This window comes from Carassius auratus, chromosome 34 (genome assembly GCF_003368295.1).
Source record: "Carassius auratus strain Wakin chromosome 34, ASM336829v1, whole genome shotgun sequence".
Taxonomy (NCBI): Eukaryota; Metazoa; Chordata; class Actinopteri; order Cypriniformes; family Cyprinidae; genus Carassius; species Carassius auratus.
This window is the reverse complement of record NC_039276.1, coordinates 24,664,144-24,687,987: the sequence shown is the minus strand read 5'-3', so window position 1 is coordinate 24,687,987 and position 23,844 is coordinate 24,664,144. Positions and strand designations below refer to the sequence as shown.

At 37.3% G+C, this 23,844-nt stretch overlaps 1 protein-coding gene across 1 annotated transcript in view; it reads left to right on the top strand.

The window, feature by feature from the left end:
- Positions 1-758: 758 nt before the first annotated feature.
- LOC113053603 (unconventional myosin-X) overlaps positions 759-23,844 on the top strand; it is a 66,906-nt gene continuing 43,820 nt past the window's right edge. The window contains exons 1-4 of the mRNA XM_026218748.1: positions 759-1,066; positions 15,666-15,764; positions 22,061-22,219; positions 23,199-23,386. Of these exons, the coding sequence (XP_026074533.1) occupies positions 1,046-1,066; positions 15,666-15,764; positions 22,061-22,219; positions 23,199-23,386 (467 nt within the window). The 5' untranslated portion in view covers positions 759-1,045. The remainder of the gene's footprint in view (positions 1,067-15,665; positions 15,765-22,060; positions 22,220-23,198; positions 23,387-23,844) is intronic.

Below are 23,844 nucleotides of genomic sequence, written 5' to 3'. Positions count from 1 at the left end.
GGCTCTCATTATTGATACTGACAGAATGTCAGGGTGTGGACCCCATCTAACATATCATTCATAACCATTACCAAATACTGATTTGATATTTGTATTACACATAAATATATGTATGCATATTTTATGGATAGAGTTGTTAATTAGCATATGCAATTAATTTTCTTTAAATGTTTTACAATGATGACTGATATGTAGGAACTTAAGGTGAATCTGGATGACTTTCCTAAGAGAACAGTGGTAATCCAGACACTAAGTGGGTCAAAGCCATTCCAGAAGATTTTTCCCAAAATAGAATTCCCTGGATATATATTGTTTTTTCTCTTTCTACTGGAACGCTAATGAATAAATAAATCCATGAAAGTAGCTATTTATACAATTATAATAAGTCTGACCAATTTCTGCCTTCAAATGAAAAACACGTATATATAATCAACATGTTAACTGTTAACAGCAGAAACACATATACACATGCATTAATTAGCATTAAATATGTTACTCATATTGTTTATGTATTTTTTTTTATGAATAGGCTACATTTAAAATAACTGGTGAAACGTTCAAAATGACACAAATAAAATAAGCTAATGTGAAAATTTGCTTACAATATAACAATAAAGGTGAAGAAACCCTTCCTATGACGGAGTCCTATGCCATTATAGGCGGCTCTCGCGCTCTCACACGGGTGTGTCTAGTGGGCGGGGTGTCTATGTCAAGCCCCGCCTCCAGCCGTCATACCCAAATGAGCCGGTGGCCTCTGTGTGGTTTCTCTACACAAAGATAGACAAGCGCACGCCGCGTGAGACGAGCCGGACCGCTGCTGGATACACACGAGCTTCTTCAAAATCACAGAAGAGACATCCACCCCTCATAGCGGTATCCGAATCAGTTTTTCAAGAAAACTTTAAGCTTATTCAAAGGAATTACTGTCTGGATGGTGCGATGGGGACTTCAGCTGGGTGTTGGAGAGCATACGCGTGAATGAAGAGCATCTCTACAGAGTCAGTGGTACCCAGAGCACCAAACACTGGACAGGACCTAAATACAGATGGATACTTTTTTTGTTGAGGTGGGTGGAAGACTTGAACACTTCACTGGAACCGTCTCTCCCTGCTTCCTTTGTGATAGTGCTGCCTTTAAAATAATGTTTCTGAGCTTACTTCAAGTTTTGATCACTTTGCCATATTAAACTGTCATGAACTAAAACCCTTTAAACCCGACTAATACGTAGAAAAGTATTTTAATAATTGTATATATATATATATATATATATATATATATATATATATATATATATATATATATATATATATATATATATATACATACACATGTGAAATATAAATACATTTTGTATTTTGTTGTACAGTCCTCTGCTGAATAACTGTAACTATAAAAACATGGTCTATAAAGTGTAAACAGTACTTGTTGTGGTTCATTATTAGGTGGTAAATCTGTTAGGATTTTCTGTCACTTCAGGTGAGAAATAAAGGGGAGTCCCTCTCACATTCATTACCAGTTCAAAGGTTATTTAACACCAGATCACTGCCTTTGAAGATCACTAGCGCTTGCAGAAAAGCGGTGAACAAAATACCATCTTGATCCAGAGTAAATTGATCATAAATGCCCCAGTGAGGAGCCCCCAGGATGTGTTTAATGTCTCCCTCTGTCTGCTTTGCTCTTGAGTCTCTGTCAGCATGAGAACAAACCTGCTGGCAATGAAAGCTCAGACCTCACACACAGCACACTGACCCACTGCAGCAGTATAAACTAGATATTACTGTACAGATTTTGGATTGCCTTAAAATCCAAAATCTTCCAATATTTCAAATCACTAAATAGTAGATAGCACTGCATGTGTTGCTCTTTCCAAACTTTGGTGGTCTATGTTTTGAAGAGTCTAATTAAAGAATAGTTATTTGTGCCTCATTTAATAAGCAGCTATTTTCTACACAACCCTTTTACTTTATCAGACAGACTCAAATACTATGTTGTATTGTGAGATATGAAGCCACATATAAAGTCAGGCTTTCACCGCAGAGCTTAAATGGGAAGAGTAATTAAACATCTGTCTGGGTTGGATGGAGGACAGAAAGGGTCTGAGACACATCTAAGATTAAGAGCTTGGACCCAGATGCGTGGATCCAGCCAGAATGAAGTAGCAATGCAAACATTCCATGATTATTTATAGTCCTGGGCCGCTTTCGGGAGGAAGTTCCCATTCATAGGCCAGTGTGGCTTTAATTAATCTGAAACATTGAAAGCATTTTAATTCAGATCTAAATCAGAGTTATTGAGGCATGAGTTAAAAGTATGATTTGGAATTATTAAAACAATGTGTCTGATAATCAGGATGGATTTTACTGAGCTGTGACCTACACTTCTTGTGTTCTTCACATTGCTTGTATGATTTATAATTCAGGGTTACACTAACATTCCCGCTGTTATGCTTCACTGATAGGTCGTAACCTTGCCTTTCCATCGAAATCCACTGTTGGGACAAGGCGTAATGATATTGCCAAATCCCTAACTTTCCCTCCAGGCGGTGTTCTCCCTGAGACAAACCCTCCTCCTTCCTCTGCCAGCTGCTGAGTCACTAGATTATTGAATACTCAGATTGTGTCATTTTGATCATCCTGCTGGAGCTTACCTGCCCATGGCTACTGATCCTTATGACTAAGTTTGGTTGATCCCAGACAGACTAGTTGGTTTATACACCCAAAGAGAGATTTATGAAGCATATAGGCTTGTCGTTCCGTTCAGCTCTCCCACCTAGTCTCATCTAGACTTTACAGTCAGAGTTAACCCTGTGTTCCTAGAACAGTATATATAGGGTGTTTTAGAAACCTAAATTATAAACATTTAGAAAGCCATTCAAAATGTATTAAAATGAAATTTGCGTATTTGGATAATTGAACTGTTCAGAGTGTTGTGTTCACTGTTGATGAATGCATATGTAGTAACTAAAACTAGTCATTCTTCAGTAATGCATGAAATAGATGATTACACAGCCAAAATGTTTAACTGGAAAAGTGCTGTTTCATTCAGTGCTGTCAGCCTGTAATTTCATTAGAAACTGATTTTTTTTGCCTATATTGTAACTATTTCAAATTATTTATTTTATAAATTGAAAATATAGTGCCTTATATCCGAATAATTCATAGTTGCATCAGATAAAAGTATACTCAAAAAAACGAAAAAACCTACATACTAATTGACTGAAACATTACTAATAAAATTTTGTAATGCATGTTTGAGTAGTGTTTGGATGTTCTTTCTTACACAAGTTTTTTCGGTAACACGTTACTTAAAGCCTTTGAGTATAATCCATTATAAAGGGTTATTAAAGGGTATAATACATGATAATTATTCATAATGTGTTTCTTTGAAATCAAGTCTTGCAATTACTGTACATGTTAATTTACTCTGGCACTAATGCCCATCCATAGCATGCAGGGATGTTTATGTTTCTCGTTCACATACTGACCAGAGGAATGCAGGTCATTCCTCAAACAGCACATGCGTCCATTCATTAACAGAACCACAAATACATTTCCGGCTCAGTCCAGTGTCAGCTATGTTAAAAATACCCACTTCGATGTAGTGATCATGTCGCCTGGAACAACAGCTGACTTGCTTTAAAAAAGGAATTCCTACTTTTAAAGCGTCTGTCTCCCATCCAACACCGGATTCCTTTTCCAGATACATTCCTGTCCTGAGGATCTCAGTCTCTTTAATCCTGACCCGGGATTCCAAGCCATGCCTCTTGGTCACCCCATAGCTCTTAGATTTGAAGTTCCTCTGGTTTGGGTTTCACACTATTCTTCTCAGTGTGGCTTTGACTTCCTCACACAACCTAAACTGAAATCAAAGCTTTTCCTCTTTGCTCTGTTGGGCGTACTAGTCAAGAAGTACAGAATTACAAAACAATAAAATAGATTTTTTTGTGTGTGTTCCTGTTCCCTGCAGTGTCTATTTTGTTTGTCATACTTTACATGGGTACATATCTTCTTCAGGAGAATCCATATATAGAGAACGTTTTTTGGTGTTTGCATGTTTATTCTCAATAAAGCTGTTTTAGGTTCCAGGCACCCAGTTGCATTGCTGTAATCTCTTGTGAAATGATCAGTCATAGGATTGACTGTAGGAGTCAATTATGGATTGTCCTCTCACACGTGCAGGAGTTATATCAGTTCAAACCGGATTGCTAGTTGAGTTGGGCTACATGTATACAGCAGCCATCCCACAAGGTCATGTTAATCCTTTTCACTGTGGCCTGAACTTTAGCAAGGCTCACAGCTTCTCAGGACTGACTTATTTATTAAAGCTTGCCTGTCATTTACAGTTTTTGTGTGTGGATATTGACAGGATTAATTCTTTGTGTCCAGTTTTTGTTGGATGATTTAACACTTTAACACTGTTAAAGAGTTGGATTCCCATGCTAAACATGGACAAAGTTTCAAAAATTAAGTTGTATGTTTGAAGGAGTATTTCTGTTCCAAAAATACTCCTTCCGGTTTGTCACAAGTTTCGGAAAGTTTTTTTCGAGTATGGCTCTGTGTGACGTTAGATGGAGCGGAATTTCCTTATATGGGTCCTGAGGCACTTCTGCCGGAAGAGCGCGTGCTCCCGTATAGCACAGAACTGAGAGGCTGAGCACAGACAATCACTGATCACAGCGACAGCGTCACGAAATGTCACAAAAGGAGTGTGTTTTTGGTTGCCAGGGCAAGACAACCCTGCACAGATTACCAAAGAAAAAACAGCATTAAGGGACCAGTGGATGGAGTTTTTACAGAGCATCAACGGAGTTGTGCAAGTGTTTGTTCCCTGCATTTCGAAGATGCTTGTTTTACAAACAAGGCCCAGTTTGACAATGGATTTGCGTATCGTTTATTTCTTAAGGATGATGCAATCCCAACGAAAAAGGGTCACGATCGTGTGTTGGAACCGCAGGCGGTGAGTAAAATAGCTTAAAATGTCTCTGCCTCCTTGTTAGTGCGTCCACCTCCCATCGGAGACCCGGGTTCGAGCCCCGCTCGGAGCGAGTCGTTGCTGCTGCTGCTGCTCTCATTCAGTTTCAGCCTCGGGATCTGATTCTGGATCATAAATATACGCTGAATCTGACTGTTAGCCATGGTTTGTTTTGGTTGGTTTTTCCCTCACGGTAATGTCACAGCTTCCAAAAGCTCTCAACGCAAAAGCCTACTCGCGCTCGTGATTCTTTAGCTCCGCCCACACGTCACGCCTCCAGTCGGTCGTGTTTTTCCGGGAAAAATCGGTACAGACTATCTTTCTCTTATGAATATAATAAAACTAAAGACTTTTTGGAGTTATGAAGGATGCAGTACTACTCTATAGGTTCTCAAGATTAACAGGATATTGAGTGAAAACGAGCATTTCACCCCCCCCCCCCCCTTAACTGCCTAAGCTTGCATGTGCCATTCTTTCAAAAAAGGCTAGAAAAAGACTCTCAGATGTTCACAGTATGGTGGTTTTGGAGCCCTTTTGGAAACATTGTACAGTAAACCACAATGTCCATGGCTCAAGAAGTCTTAAGCATGACTCAGTAAGAACACATCCCGTTTGGTGTGCTGTATTGCAGTGTATTTGTTTAAGACATACATTTTGAGGTACTGAATATAATAAGTGTTGTTCCTTTTGTTGCGATCAGACTGTTAGACCCAATGTTTTTTTTTTTTTTTTGAGAGAGAGAGGTAATTCATTGTTTGGTACATTATATAATCACTATTTTCTATAGCATTCTTTTTTCAAAGAGCTCATTTTGGAGTAATTTTTGACCCAGACATTGCTGTTTTAGCTGCACTATCAAAGGCATTAATGGCAATTCTCTTTAGCAACACTTTGCAGTGTCTTTTAAAGGGTGCGGTCTGTGTAAATAGCTCTTCCCCTGTCCACTCCTTGGAGGATGGTGTGTGCACTGGACCCCTTCCCCCTTCATTTCTTAATACTGTACCTCTGCAGTCAGTTGTATCTCCATCTGCCGCTGCTCCTGCCCCCTGCTGAGGTACAGCGGCTGTGCTTCCTCGCCATCAACACCAAATTGAGCATATTGAAAAGGCTTTTGTTTTGCTTAATGGGTAAATTATGTGTAAGGAGCTGCCAGTTTTTGCCAATATACCATTCAGGCAGCTCGAGGACTATTAAAGGTTCGCTAGTGGTTGAGAGACTTTTTTGGTGGATAATGTTTGGGTTGGTTTGTGTTTTTCATCTTTTCTGTAGTTACAATACGTGTTGCATAGGCCGGAGGGCTTCAGATTCAGATTCTACTCACCTTCCTATGAAAATAGTAATTGTGCTAATTCCAAACTGTAATCATACAGGGTTAATTTCTTTTTAGTGAAACTGATTGTAGACTGTCATTTGTTTTCTCTGCTTAAATTTTTTTCCTAAAGAACAGGACCTGTGATAGCGGGCTACATTTAACAGATTTTTTTTTTTTTTTGACCTCTATAGCAGCATGAGATCACTTTCTGCTGCTTTAGACCTGTAAGAGTTCATGAAAAAACAATGATCTGCTAAAACCCTTATAGAGGAAGCTCAGTGACTTGAAAAACAGTTTTCCAGTGAGAAAGATTCATGAATGTTTAAATGTTTTGGCATAATAGAGCATCGGTACAATTATCACCCACTCTGGGCCAATAAATTAGTCAGGAAAACCCACCTTTTCATAATAAATGTACCACCCCATCCTTCCTGTCCTTCTGATGATGGTGCAGCATTATTTATGTAGCTCGGGGCACTGAGAGCAGACAGGCTTTAAAAACTCAGTTCTTGTGCTATAATCTGTTCACAAGGATGGTCCCCTGATTAGACCCCTGAAAAAATTCACTGGGGCCATGGAAGGCCTCATTTTCACTGTCTCTTCCAGAGTAGCCCCCCCCCCCCCCCCCCCAAAAAAAAAAAAAACACATAAGAGGTGCAGGGTATGGTTAATGGTGCAGGACATTTATTTTAAATTGGTACTTAAATATTTGATCTAATATTTGACAGTGTTTGCTTTGATATTGTACTAATCTCTTTTTGATATTTCTTTTTTTAATAAATATTTTCTAAATGTTTTAGGCTTTTATCTGTAAGAAGATTAAGTAGTTGCAAAGCTGACATGTAATATCATCCTTCAGTTTAAGCTTGTTTAATGTCAAACCGGCTGTGACCATCAATACAGTTGGAATATTATGAGAAATTAATGTTGCTGGTATATACAGGACTTATCTATCTTCTGTGGTATTTTTTGCAGTTAATGAAATGTGTACACACAATGCATACATGCTACGCAAAAACAAACTTCACTGATTCTCATGCATCAAGCAAGCACTTTTGAGCTTCTCTTGACCATATTTGAAACCCTCTATGTATATATGCATTTATCAGTGTTTATAAATAAAAAATTATATAGCCTAAAATAAATATGTCCGTCATATAAAGTGATTGCGTTAAACTCAGTTCATGTGGATTACTTTCACAATGTTTAATGAACATTTTAAAAAAGTGTAAATGTTTTTAAGGAAAGAAATCTCTACATTTTTATCCTTAAGAATAAAAGTCTTATTACTAAGTAATTAGTGAAAGAATTTGTATTTTTAGGTGAATACCAATTTAATAGAAGGAAATTTACATAATCCTACACTTACCAAGAGCATCTAGAGAAAAAAAACAAACAAACATGTAATTGTTTATCCAGCACAGATGGCAAGTTTCCTATTTTAGCACAAGTTTTGCCCTGTGATTAAGACCTCACTGAGAGACATCTGTGACATGTTGTGGAATACAGTCATAGGTTAAAAAATGGGTTCAATGGGTTTTTTGAAACCTACCATGTTGAAATAACTGTAATTAATTTATTTATACGTGTCTGTAAATGGTGTTTAAACTGGTTTTAGTCATCATTAGATGATCAGCAAGCTAGCTGTTTGCTTACTGGATGTGGCCAAGCATATAACTTGAGGCTTTGGAGCCCCAACCAACTCCTCCATCAGAGAAATACACTTCTCATTATGTTCTCTGTGGGTAGCACGACCTGTGTGGCACTATCACTCATATGTGCTCAATATTTGTGGTGTGATTCTGTACATAGAGCTACAGTTGTTTAGAAAATACTATGCTTCCTTTTGAGATTGTTGTTCATTTGAATACACTTGGCTTTAGTATAATATTTGGCTTTGCTTAAGGGGGTAAAGGATGTGTTTGGACATAATTTGTCCAACTTCCAGCATCCAGTCTTTACCACTTAAGCCCAAATTGTACTTATTTTCTCCATTTGATAGCATGATCGAACACGGGCATTCAACACTTGTACACTAGGAAGTTTCATCCTTGTGTTGTGTCTGCACTTAAGAGTTCTGCAGGGATGATGGCTTCTTGTAGGCCATTTTTAGCATTTCCGGTTCCATTGTCCTGAAGTCAGATCGTTTTTTGGAATGGTGTTTTAGTTAAATGCCTGAAATAAGGTCTGTGGTTAATACGAAATATTTTTAGGTTTTATTCTACAACAATATAGTAATACCCTGTCAATATTCCCTCATGATGTCTTGAGAACTTTCAAAAAACCTATACGTTTTTAAATTACTCTTTTATACCATTTCAACATATTACTCAACATTTAAAAAAAGCTGATATGGCATTAAAATGGCAACCAACCATTTACATTATCATTTACTTGTCTTGAAAAAAGGCAGTTGCTAAGTGCCTAAATTGGACTCCAAAGCTTGTTGGGGACATTAAACATCATCGCGCCTATCAGGTAAAGTAATCTAATTTATACTATAATTTTGTTTATACTCGCGCTCTTGCTTTACGAATAGCGTACACACAAAAAAGGAACTAGTTTTTTAAAGTTTTAACAGGAAACAAATACCCCAGAAATGGCCCAGTCTACTTTCATAGGTGTTTTGAAATCAAATTTCATGTCATTTCATGTCCAATCAGTGCTCTTTTCAAAATTGTGGTAGCTGCAGCACCAAACATTACATATTCCCTTTTTTCCTCTTTCATTTTCAAGTGTCATTTATTTAGAATAAAATACCACCTGTCATGACACTTAATCACCGACTCCAGACAATGCTTTATGCAAATCAGTCAAACATCTCAGTTGTAAGGTTAATACCATTAAGTGTCACCATCTCTCAATGCTAATAGCACTCTTTCTGTCCATTGTCTGGTCTGGGGGAAGTCTGGGAAGTGTCCTTCCCCTGGGACCAGGATCTCTCTATTAGCTAATTTCTAAACAGCTTCAGCTTCCATCATTTATTCATACTGCTGTCAGCCTGGTGACGAAGTGTCAAGGCTGTTTATCTGATCTTTTACAAAACACTTCTCCTTCTCTGATTCGCTCTCTACTGTCAATTCAGTTGTGAATTTACATGTTCTAAATTCTTCATGTTGTACTCGTATTGCTTGAGCATGACATAAGGGCTCTCTAAACATCATTTCAGTGAGGACCTTGATTCGAGGTGAGGCAAAGCTCTCATTGGCTTGCATGATGTAATGCAGGTCTGGGGAGGTTGAGGTTAACACAAGGTAGGGAAAGCTGTCTTGGTTTCACTTGGTGGCCGCGGTAGCATGTGACATACAGTAGGCATCCTAAGGTACAGTTCCCCTCTTGCACTAGATTGGGCTTGCATTAATCTTTTGTGTGGTTCAGTTGCTTTTGTCATGTATTTTAAAGTAATCCAGAGTTGGATTACTGAGCAAGTGGTTAGATGTGCAAAAAAGTATTTTTTTTTTTATGTTGCATTAACTTAATTAATAATCATAATCTTAGAAAGCCAATGAAGCCAGTAGAGACATTTATGTTATGTTTATAAATATATGTTATACTTATGTTGCAGTAGATTTCCATTTCAAATAAATGAAGTTCTTTCGAACTCTCTATCAAGTTATTCAGAAAAAAAGCAGAGGCAGTGTCAATCAACACAACTGTTTTTTTTTAACAATAATGAAGGAACTATGTTTCGCTTCTAGTCATTGCCATGCAATGTGCTAAAAATTACAATAAAATTGATTTTGACTTTGATAATAAGAAATGTTTCTTAAGCAGCAAATCTGCATATTAGAATGACGTCTGAAGGATCATGTGACCCTGAAGACTAGAGTTGTAATGGCTGCTGAAAAATAAATACAGTCTTGGTGACCATGAGATCTAACTGGCTTTTAATGGTAGTGTATGCTTATCATTTGAACAAGTGAATTTGTTGCAGAAATAATAGTAACTCTAAATTCACCAAATTTCAGTCACTTACAATTTGAAAGCTAAAGCAACAACAAGCTAGTCAGTTGTTGACTGTCTTAAACCAGCCCTGGTCAACACTGTTTAAATGACATATGTAGATCTGGTAAACATTTAACTTGAGCCTGTAAATTCAGCTGTAATTTCCGTCCATCTAATCAGATACCAACCAATTTTGCTCATTTCTTGGCCAATTTCTCTCCATTTCCTTCTCTACTATTCTTTAATCTACTCTGCTATCCTGTAGATCAAATCCCTGATCCATGTTTCTGCAACTTAACTAAAACTTTCCATTGACTGATTTTATATATGAAAGTGCAGTTTTATGATAGCTTTGAACTGTCATCTGTCCTATAGCACAGTAAATGAGCAGTTGGACCAGTAGAAGTACTAATGATGGAGAAAAAGGTTTGCTGGAATGAGTTCAAACCATTTTTTGCACGGTTGTTTTCTTTGCTCTGTTATTGTCTTAAGATATTTACAAGAAAGATGCATGCAATTCACAGATTAAACCAAGACTTGCTAAAAGGTATGTGTATGTATGTGTGTTTGTTACTGTGCAGTCTAAAGTCAGTCAGTACTGAGTTTCATCAGACGGTTTACTCTTTGGTAGAGCTCAGGCCCTCAGTAATATGAAGAGCTCTTCACATCTGGACAGCTGCACTGAAGGAGAGCCAGAGGTCAGCGGAGGGTCAGTATTGTTATGATAATCTGAATCAGTGTCACTATTTGAGATCTCAATCAGAAATCTCTTTAAAATGTAGTGTTGCTTTCTAAAAGCATCTTTATGATATTTGGGAAGTCCACAGGAGTTCTTCTGTAACAAGCTGTCTTAAACAAAATGTCTAATAAATTCCCTGTCCCTCTGTTTTTTGTCTCATGCATAATCCATCATCCCAGGATTAGTAATAGTGTGAGTGAAAAAAAAAAATTGTTTAGGACTAATTGCCAAATAACATCTAATTTGGTGGATGTTGATTAGTTTTCTTTTGTTGACTTGATTGGATCACTCGATACTCTTGGTCTCGGGCTTCCTGCCACAAGGATAAAGAGACACGCCACCTTGCACTGTGTCTCATTAATGTTTCAGGCTCATTAATTAGCAAATCTCCTCCAAATTTGGCATTGTTAAACACACAGAGGTAATAGTAGCCGTTTGTGAGGGTTCAGACTGACGGAGCGTTTTAAATCGTGTTTTATGTTTTAAAGGGCAAGGGACCATTTTACTCTTCTGTGTTAACAGTGAACAGTTACTGTTAAGAATTAAGATCTTTTTAATTTCACATTTTTTTGTATTTATTTGTTTTAACAAAACTAGATTAGTCATACTGTAATTCAAGTAGTGACAGGTTATTCCGTCCATATTGTGATGTACTTCTGAAAATGTAAAAGTGTAAGGTGGCGTCTTGGTTCTGTCCACTGGTTGTTCATAAAGGCAGATCTGAATGTGAGCTTGCAGTTAATTGTAAGAAAGAGGTGGCTTTAAGATTTTCACTGGAAGATGAGTTATGACATTCTGATTAAAAATGAATGAAGATCTAAACATAAAAAAAAAAAATTATACCCATGCATGGATGAATTGGTCATAATGAAATCAAAGATATGTATAGCAGAGAAGAATGTTGCTATCGATCCACTGGCATTTCTGCTGAAAGGACCGGATTAATGTCTCTTACTCTAATATACAATATAATATGAAGGAGTTATTTTGTTTGCACGTGTGCTGCTGTTTGACAGACAAAACCATGCTTCATAGTTGCTCAGCTGGCCTTTGTTGAGGGATTTCTGCTCACCTGCCCTCTGGGACCCGAGCATGACCATTCTGTTTTGAGACGGCTGATGTGATGGAAAGGTGGGGGAAGGAAGGGATGAAATGATGGAAGTGGAGGAGCGAATGGAAGGAGGCGGAAGGTTTGTGTGTCAGTGACCATCTGTTGCCTATACAATACGCCCCATGCACAAAGCAGGTTTACACTGCTGTCCTTTCAGAGGCACGCTTCATGGAGATCGCTTCTGGAAAATCTGTTAACCTCACCACATAATCGATGACATCATGTGGCGGTTTCCAGCAGTGCCAGTGGAAACATGTCTGGTCTTAAACGTTGTCATTATAGTGGGGACATTATAAGACTTTCAGAGTTGTTTATCTCCTTCTTTGAGTTCTCTCAAAATAAATATGAAATACAGGACCTCAAGGAAGAACCCATTGTTGCTGTTTCAGCATGATTTAAAATAAGATCACATGGTAATGCAGTAAAAAGAAATGTTTTGGGAAAAAGATGTTTGTTGAGCCCAATGGCTTTACTTGGCCAGATGCTACAAGTGTAATTTATATCTGTCCATTCTGCCTTTATATGGGGTCATGCGGGGAAAAGTCACATGTTTTGTGTCCTTGATTAGAGAACATCTGTTATTTGGCTGTATTTTTCTCTGTAGACTAGAAAGATCAACTGCTAGTGTGCTTGTTTGGTGGTTGTTTACTATCCCAAGTCAAAGAGTTTTTATGATAATCTTCTCCCTAGATACATCTGGAGATATGTAAAAATTTTAACTGATTTTATCATCCATGGACAAAATCAGTCTGTCTGATTGCTGTGAAAAGTTGCATACCTCTCAAAAAGCAACCCAATTGAAGATATTATTTTTGACGATATGGACAAGTTACATGGTCATGTGTAATTGTTTTGTCCATTTTTTTTTTTCTTTCAAAATGCCTAACATGAATTATTTGAGCATTCCTTAGGGAAACATCAGAATGATACTTGAATATTTAATGAAAGCTAATCCTTGTTCTTCTATCCCATAATGCTAGATTTCAGCAGGCTGAACCACAGTTATCTGCATCATTAGTTCTGTCCATGCCAGCATTTTATTATTTACGTTAGAAATCATTAAAGTGACCAAACCACAATACCCATTTATTAATGGTATATACCTCTGAATTATTATCCATCATGGAAGATTTTTGTGATTAACCTTAATTTGCAACTGTCATATGTTTTTTTTTTTTTGTTGTTGTTTTTGGTTGTTGGTTTCATGCACTAAGAGTCTAAGCAATGGCATCTGATCTTTAATCCATAAACCCTGCTTCAGATTTAATTCAGTTCGGTCATGTCACGTGAAATGGCTTTTCTGAGCCCTGTGCTTAAATCATTTTCCTCTCATCCCAGTCACAGACCTGGCTGATCTCTCTCATCTTATCCTTGATTTCAGCTCAATAAAATGATGCCCTTTGGTGGCATTAAATGTATTCCTTTAAGTAAAGGTATTTTGTTGTCTGGAGCTGATTGTGTTTGGGCAGTAAATGCCGGTCAGTGGCACACATTAACTTATGGAGGTAGTCATTATAAATTTTCTTAAAAAAACAAAAAATGTTAATAACTGTGGACTTTGGAAATGCAGCACCACAGTCTGTGAAAAGGCTCCACTAAAGTAAATGGTGACAAGGTGTTATCGAGATCCAAAAATGTCAATACAATATAGATAAGTGCATACAATTTGTACACTATATTCCAAGTCCTACAATTTCATGTGATAGCCTTGTAATGAACAAACTGAAATCTAAGCACCATTTACCACTTTTATGTTACTTCAATGGTGTCTTTTTTCTTATTTTGGAGCTTGACAGCCTTTGATCACTTTTGGAAAAAAGCAGCATTAACATTCTTATAAGTTTCCCCTTTTGCATTTAACAGAAGAAAGTAAGTCAAATGGGTTAGAATACTCAAACATCGTGATTGTGAGTAAATGATAACCGATTTTTCATTCATGGATGAACTGTCCCTTTAATGAATGCCTTTACTTGAAACCTTGAATGTGTCTGGACTCATTATAATCCACGTCTCCTTTCCAGTGGATCATGTGTCTATGATCATCTTCATTTTTCATTGTTTTGGAAAGAGTGGATGTGTGTGCCTGCACATGCTGCCAATGGGACCCACTGCTGTTGCACATGTAAGGTCATTATCAATAGTTAATGAGGATTGATATCTCTGAGCTCTGACCTTGGGGCTTGGGTTTCCTGGTTTCCTTTGGTTCTCATGTGCTGTTGGACAAACTACTCTCTCAACACTCCATTGGCCGTCTGAATGGCTGTGCTGTGAAGATTAATGCCTGTCAGTGTAAGCGTGAGGGCCATCAGAACCTGGCACACCATACACACCAAAAACCCATTCACAACCAGAGCTATAACTTCATATATAATGCTAACTATAGTTTTATTATGTTTATTTTAAGAATGCACTGCAGTTCTATCATCTGCTGCTTTAAATGTTTGAGCTATTTAAAGTCTGATGGATGCTGGATGGCTGTCAATGTTTTTATCGATAATCAAAAAATTGTTCTGAAAGTGATTCCAACAACATCACTCCCCTGCTTTATTATAATTATTATAGTTGTGGTATTAATGGCTCTATTCCTCTAGAATTAAAACATTTTTTAAAACTTTACAGTTATAGTTAACGTTAAAGTTATCGTCCTTGGTGTGAACAGCCCTTAAGTCAGTGTTAAGGGTTCACAAAAAAAGGAAATGACTAGTGGTCTTAGCTGCCAGTCTTGTGTTTTCCTGTTTTTACATCTACATTTTCTGCATTCTTGGCCTTCCGATTGAAAACATGGAAGTTGGCGGCTTTGTTTAAAGGATGCCACACAATTAGACAAAAGCATAGCTAGACCAGTCTTTCATTGCAGCTGTTTTCATCATCAGAGATTTTGAACAAGTGCCAAACTTTAAATACATAGTTGCCATTACATTTCAGAGTGATCCGACTTGGGTCTTTGGACTTTATTGATTTGGAGCTAGTAAGCAACCACCCAGGACACCCTAAAAACCACTTAGCAATGCCTTGGTATCCACTCAAAACACTATTATGGCGACAAATGCACAAGCAAAGGCCCCTTCATAACTCTGAAATAAGAAATAACCATTTCTTTTTACACAGAGACAAGTACAGGGTTTGATGATACCAAAGGGCCTTACTTTGGTTTGCAGCATATGCTGTTGGCATGAATAGGGTTCTGTGTTGCCCATGTGCCAACAGTGTGCATTTAAACCCATTGGGTGGGAGCTTTTTCCCAGTCAAATGCACCACTTTATGTATATGAAATGAAAGCGTAGCAAGACGGAATGCTTGTGGTGCATTTATTATGATGAAGGAAAGACCATGTTGGGCTGTGGTTGAGATTGCTGATTGCTATTGGATCAATTGAAATTGCTCACATATATTCTCTCTGTATCATCTTTTTCCTATCCTAAGCTCTTTTTAGAGGCACATAATGTTGCCTGCTAAATATTCTACATATTTAATTTCTGTACCAGCCAAATAGGAAGGAAATGTCTGTCTGTTTTAAGCCAGATTTTTAATGCTTGTGCCTTCTCTGGCTGTTCGTGTCTCATACGGTCTGTTTGTCTGTCTTTTAGGGAGCCCGTGTGTGGGTGCGGGATAAGGAGCAGCTTCTGCCCTCCACCATCAGCTGCTGTGATGACAGGACACTCATCCTCACCACAGACTATGGAGAGGTAAGAAAGACTCTTGGCTGAAAACACATTTAGGACACATATTTAAAGCCATATTTTGCCTGTATTTTAAGACATGGTTCATCCAAAACCTTAATTTTTGGGTGAACTACCTCTTTAAGATCTTTAACATCCAAACTCCATCTTTATTTATGACTAAACAAGATTGTGTCATTGCTTTTGGCATTCTATTCTTAATGAATTGGACTGCCCATCTGTCTGAGAGAGATACGGAAACTTAAAGGTCTTAATTGTATGAGGTTGTGCAGGTACATGGTTTGCACCACTAGAGAAAGACCTTTGAGATGAATAGCAGGAATGTCCACAAGGGAGCCAAGTTTAGCTAGTGTGTTTAATCAGTATGGTCCTCTGTTAAAGATTTGTGTCTGGCGGACATCCTGCTCTCATAGCACAATGAGAATGCAGGTCAGAATATATTTATCAGATGTGTCAACATGTGGCCAGTGTGCTTTGTCCTGGTACTTCAGAATGTATGAATGTGATATATATATATGTTTAATCTATCTTTAATCCTGTTTATATGTCAAATTTAGAAGAAAATTTGATTCTTTGTAACATATTGACAGAACAAGTGGACCATTTTGTTGCAGGAAGGCTTCCAAGAATTTGCATGCATAATAGTGATCTGTGTGTGTCATTCTGAACAGACAGCTACAGCACAAATTGATTTATCTCTTACTATTCTGGTCCACATTTACATCAATTCAGACTCATTGCCATTTGCCTAGTTTAGTATTTGAGTATTTAAGTAATAGATTAAACGTTCAGTTTTTTAATTCTGGATTTAATGTGCATTCTTTTACAAGCGTACTGTGGCATCCATAGTGAAACAGGGGTCAGCAGAGATCAGGAGGGTGTGTGTGAGTAGAGTTCAGTGAGGCGTAGAGAGACGGACACACTGCTCTGTGACTGTCTGGGGTGAAAGTTGAGCTCAGGCTCCTCCAGAAGAACAACAGAGTCATGACTATCTGTCTATCCAACTATTCTTCTATCTACCAACCTGTCTAACATTCATTCTATATTTATTGTTCATTTGTTTGTTCATTCTAACATTCTTTTCTATCTGTCTGTATGCCGATCTATTCGTTATATTATGCTATCTGTCTATTGTTTATCAATCTATCATTCTTTAGTTCTGGTTACCAATAGTTCTGTCATTTGATATATTGTCATTGTTATATTATCATTCTGTCATTCGTTCTATATTTGTTCTATTGCTCTTTCATTCGTTATATTTTTCTATCGTTCAGTACAATGTTCTTACACATTTTCCATTTTAAAATGTCATACTCCTCCAGGTATTCTCTGTAGAGTTTTCAGTCCGTATATCACAGTCAAAACAAATGTTTTAGCTTGTAATGATTAAAGGTTCAAATTCACAATATTGAATTTACAATCATACACTACAATAATACAAATATTGTTGTCACAGTATCAGCATTTCAGTTCATATCATTTTGTCTGTCATCTCTATCATTTTATTGGTCTATCTTTCATTCTGTTGTTCTGTTTTTTGTTCTATTGTTCTGTTGATAGTTCTATTATTTTGTTATTCATTCCATTCTTCTATATATAATTCTACAACTCAGTATATCATTTCACCTACCATTCTATCCATCTGTTACGGTCTTTGATGTAAAAAAAAAGAGATTTAAATGTGTTTTTACTTAAAGCTTCAATAAGGCCTCAATACTTTTTTAAAGTTATCTGCAGCATTTCTCTTGGCTTTCACTGGGGCTATAGTTAGTGTCTTGTAAAGCAAACCCTGTGTTTTTCTGGGATTGCTTTGGGCAGGGTGTTACTCAGCTCCTGTACAGCGGATGGGTTGAGAGAATACTGCTTCCTGTGAAGAGTACAGCCATTTCAGCTGGCCTCCATGTGTCTGCTCACTACTGGGCCGTCCCTGTCCTCCAGACCACACCCACATCATGCATATTCATATAGGCCATGCTCAATAATACAGCAGGGTGTGGTCTTTCAAACACAAAGCCTCACGCAGGACACTTGCATAGAAGAACAGAGAAACAAATATGCCAGTTACTCTTTAAATTACAAACCTTTAATCACTTAACAACTAATCATTTTAATTATATGCACACAATGCTGAGTTGCATTAGAACTTATAATTTTTTATTCAAGAGTTTTATTCCTTAAGACATACAGACAACAATATTATGTTTTAATTAGATGGAGTGTAGAAAAGTGCCTTGATGTGATGTCTCATTACAAAACATGATTGCTTAATTTGTACATCATATAATTATCTGTGCTAGTTTGAACACAGTCCTTCCAAAATAGTCTTTGTTTTAGTCACAATGGTGAGTCAATCAGCAGCACTGCCCTCGGTGAAAAGGCCACATTAGGAAAACATTGATTGTGTACTTAATAACTTTAGATCAATGGATTTAGCAGATGGTTTCACGTGAACATGCATGTTTAGAGGAGTTTGTTGGTGCTCATGTGAGTGCATTGATGTTGGATGTGTACACAAATGCTTTTATTGAATGTTAGGACTTAAAGTGTAGAATACTTACAGTAAGAAATATGTCATTTCTCATGCAAGGCATGCAAAATGAAATTAAGATTTTAAATAATTCCTGATGCACAATCACTGCGGAAGTCTTGCTGCTGAGGAAGAGAGATAAACCTGCATGGACAATGGAAGCAGTTCCGCTAAACCACTGAAAATGTAGTATCTTACCAGTGATTGCATACTGGAACACAAATAATAACTCCAGGAAATTCCATTTATTTATCAAGCACAGGGCATAATTTTTCAAACTGACTGCACTGCTTGTTTTTTCCTCATGTTTTATTGATGACCTCATCATCAGGATTCCCAGTACTCCTATGGCTGCTCCATTGCTTAGCAACCAGAGGCGATGTTCCTGTTGTCTGGCACACTGTCAGCACTGACACCCATTGTCCTGTCTGAATGCCTGAAATGTGCTCATGGCGCTATGACAAGCTGGCTCCTTGATATGTGTCAATTTGCTGAGCACAGCAGGCCACTATAACCCGGGGTGAATAGATGACCATAGGTGTTAAATACACCCTATACTGCTGTCTTGAAAAAATCTCACACATGTAATGACAATTTAGTTGCATTTGTAATGCATGGTCAGTTATCATCGCTTTAGAATAAGCTCAAAACAAATGACAGCAATAGCATGTTCTTTTATGATAGCTTGCATTATGTTTAAAATGATCATCTGCGCTGTAGGCCATTTTTTATGTTCACTGTTTACTTTATAGTTGCAATGCTGCTCAGTGGGTTGTCACATCCCACTAATTGTGTTACACAATCAGATATATTGCCTGACATCAGTGAGATCACAGCGACACAGTCAGATGAGGCTTTATAAAATGTAGCTTTGGGAGCCAAACTATTAGCGGTGGGAGCAAGCATCTCATGAACAGGAATTTGGGGAATTTGTCTCTAGATCAGCAGGAATGTTTTATTGCTTAAACATCCTTGACTTCTGTGCTGGATGTTTGTGATTGGATCATATGGCTCAAACTTGTGTATTTTGTGGATGAACTTTGACCCGCGGCTGGCTGGCTGCCTGCTGTGTTGAGAAATTACCCATAGAGAGCAGATTCCTGGTTGAGGCATCACACAGCAAACGTAAACGTTGAGACACATTCACACAGCTATAAGCTTCGTTATACTTGAATGAATCATTATAATAGTGCGTTCTAGAATGAACAAGTGATGAACTCTTATTTGGTAAACAGCCTCAGGTGTTACGGCACATTGATTGTGCATCTTGTACAGTATCTCCTTACAGATCACATTATCTCACTCAGATTGGGGCGGGTATTCTGTCAAAGTGCTGTTTACTTCCTGTCATGTCTGCTCAATTAAGCTTATCTATCTGGAGATAGGCATGACGAGCCACAATGATAAGATTGTTATTGTATGACATCATTCAATTTTAGTTGCACTTTTTGATAATGGATTTATCATCCATCTCAGTTACAATAAAAAATGTGAACTACATTCATCAAAAGACACATTCAACACACATAACATTTGTATAATATATATATATATATATATATATATATATATATATATATATATATATAGGTGCTGGTCATATAATTTGAATATCATAAAAAAGTTGATGTATTTCACTAATTCCATTCAAAAAGTGAAATTTGTATATTATATTAATTCATAACACACATACTGATATATTTCAAATGTTTATCTCTTTTAATTTTGTTGATTATAACTGACAACTAAGGAAAATCCCAAATTCAGTATCTCAGAAAATTAGAATATTACTCAAGACAGATACAAAGAAAGGATTTTTTGAAATCTTGGCCAACTAAAAAGTATGAAAATGAAAAGTATGAGCATACATGTACAGCCCTCAATACTTAGTTGGGGCTCCTTTTGCCTGAATTACTGCAGTAATGCAGCGTGGCATGGAGTCGATCAGTCTGTGGCACTGCTCAGGTGTTATGAGAGCCCAGGTTGCTCTGATAGTGGCCTTCAGCTCTTCTGCATTCTTGGGTCTGGCATATCACATCTTCCTCTTCACAATGCCCCATAGATTTTCTATGGGGTTAAGGTCAGGCGAGTTTGCTGGCCAATTAAGAACAGGGACACCATGGTCCTTAAACCAGGTACTGGTAGCTTTGGCACTGTGTGCAGGTGTATAGTCCTGTTGGAAAATGAAATCTGCATCTCCATAAAGTTTGTCATCAGCAGGAAGCATGAAGTGCTCTAAAACTTCCTGGTATACGGCTGTGTTGACCTTGGACCTCAGAAAGCACAGTGGACCAACATCAACAGATGACATGGCACCCCAAACCATCACTGACTGTGGAAACTTTACACTGGACCTCAAGAAACGTGGATTGTGTGCCTCTCCTCTCTTCCTCCAGACTCTGGGACCCTGATATCCAAAGAAATGCTATATTTATTTTCATCAGAGAACATAACGTTGGACCACTCAGCAGCAGTCCAGTCTTCTGACGTTTTCTGTTGTTCAAGAGTGGCTTGACACAAGGAATGCGACAGCTGAAACCCATGTCTTGCATACATCTGTGCGTAGTGGTTCTTGAAGCACTGACTCCAGCTGCAGTCCATTCATTGTGAATCTTCCCCACATTTTTGAATGGGTTTTGTTTCACAATCCTCTTCAGGGTGCAGTTATCTCTATTGCTTGTACACTTTTTCTAACACATCTTTTCCTTTCCTCCGCCTCTCTATTAATGTGCTTGGACACAGAGCTCTGTGAACAGCCAGCCTCTTTTGCAATGACCTTTTATGTCTTGTCCTCCTTGTGCAAGGTGTCACTGATCATCTTTTTGACAACTGTCAAGTCTGCAGTCTTCCCCATGATTGTGTATTCTACAGAACTAGACTTCAATTGTGAACCTTTTCACAATATTATAATTTTCTGAGATACTGAATTTGGGATTTTCCTTAGTTGTCAGTTATAAACATCAAAATGAAAAGAAATAAACATTTGAAATAAATCACCCTGTGTGTTATGAATGAATATAATATACAAGTTTCACTTTTTGAATGGAATTAATGAAATAAACTTTTTGATGATATTCTAATTATATGACCAGCACATATAAATATATATATATATATATATATATATATATATATATATATATATATATATATATATATATATATATATATATATATAATATATTTGTATTATATTACAAATGTTATGAAATTTATATTTAATAATATACCATATAATGTGTGTTGTCATGAAATCTTTTTAATATGACGGAATCTGTAGGCTAATTAACGTGATCACAATTAAATAAAGACATTAGGCCGAGATAACAGTTACTTCACCCATTGAATAGATTTCTCACCAAAAAAAGTGTGTCCAAGGTTTTCTGAGGACAGATTGTGGAAGAAGTGCTAAGGACAGTGAAAGTGAGAGAAGTGCTGTGAGGATGTCATGGGGGTATGGTTTCAGGAATGTGAAACAGCTTGGCAGATAGATGGAGCAGGTCCGGACGCATTAGTAAAACAAGCTACAGGCCCACACATACACTCCTGTAAATGAGCCCTGCCTGAGTGCACTGTTGATTCATAGCAGCATAAATCACAGCTAATTTCTTCACACTTTCGAGAATGCATATTTATTAATGTCAAGTATGCGTTCATTGTATACTGTATACTTTCTGGTTAATCTGAAAACAGTAATATTCCCAGTTGCTCCTCTGATGACAGCCCTGAGTGTGTGTTCATAATCACCTTGGATGTGTGATTTTGTGTATTGAAGGTGATAACTCTGGATCAGGGTGAGGTGAACAGACTCAAGGTTTTCCCCATGCATCCCACCAGCATCAGTGGAGTGGAGGACATGTCCACTCTGGCCGAGTTACACGAGGCCGCAATCTTGCACAACCTCTTCCTGCGATACCAGAAGGACCTCATTTATGTAAGTTTCATTTTTGAAAACAGATCTACATAGATTTCTCTTTTGTTTGTTTTGTACAGCTTGTTATAAATACTGTAACCTGATCCACTCCCTAACCCTAAATTCAAACATGAATTTTTGTATGGTTTTTACAAATGAGTACTTTCTCCAAAGAGAGGGTTTATCAGATTTAGGTCACCTCTGAGTACAAATTTGTCCCCAAAAATCTGCTTAAGTAGGTTCACAGACACACACATTAGTTCTCTTCTTTACGTTCAAATAGGAATGTGGAATTTGCAGTGTTTTTGAGTAAACAATGGAACGGTCTGTGCTTTGAAAGGTCTTGTGCCTGAAAACAACTTTATTCTTTGAAGCTTTAATGGTGCTTAATCTTAAAGCTGTGCAGCTTTTTTCTTCCCAAGAAATTGCTGATGGCATTTTTAATAGATTTCATTTTTAGAAAATAGTGGTTGCATGGTCTTGTAATACAATTGTCCTATTATGATCATTTTATCTGTATGAAACTAAATAGCATTCATGCTTTATGAAATAAGTTAGATTTTTATTTAATTCTTATTTATTGATAGTTTTTGTTATCATTTTACGTTACTATTTCCTTAATCGTTAAAATGAATTTTAACATATACTGGAATTATCATGTTAAACGTGTATTGGTAGCTAAAAGCATTATTTGATTAGCCAAAAATATTTAACAAATGAACCTGCAGTTGTCAGTGGATTTGTAGAGCTTTGGGAATGACTGTAGATTTCTGTAGAAATCTGTAGAATCCAAAGATCTGTGACAAAACATACTATTACCATGTTTCATAGAAATAACTACTTTCATCAACACTTGGAAACTTTTGAACCATAATAATGCTACAATACAAAATACTTTTACAGATTTTTCATTTTCCATGTTTTTACTTGTGTTCAACATCAAATGTATAAACGGTGTAAGATCAAACTTGTATGTTTTCATTATCATTCTACCTTACAGACTAACATTGGCTCCATCCTGGCAGCTGTGAATCCTTATAAGCAGATACTAGGTCTGTATGACGCCGAGGCAGTGGATGTGTACAGCAGACATCACCTGGGTGAACTACCTCCACACATCTTTGCTGTGGCCAATGAGTGTTACCGCTGTCTGTGGAAGAGACATGACAGTCAGTGTGTGCTCATCAGGTAACGTCCTGCTAGTTTGAAGTTGCTTCTTTAAAAGGCATCACATCACATTTAATGGAGTTGAATTATAATTTTAATGGATGATTAATCAGATCCTCTTCATATGAAGCTTATCAGACAGCTGCTGGTGAATTGTGCATTTCAGATGCACACAAGATAACTGATGCACATGGGCGTTTTGGTCATCTGCTGTTCCATAGAACTCCAATCAGAGTGTGACTGATGAATGTAAAAATGGATTATGTTTGATATATAAACTGCAAGGTTTATTGCATAACTCATCTTGGCATGGAGGTCAGAATTATTTGCTTTTAGGGGCAGCTTGGAATCAGAAGACCTCTGAAGTGAGAATTTGTAATGATGAATTTGTTCCAGTTGCCCCATGTGTGAAACACATTGTATTTGGTCATATTAATTAGAAATTTCTAATTTTACAGGCCTAAAGGAACTGCATCTAG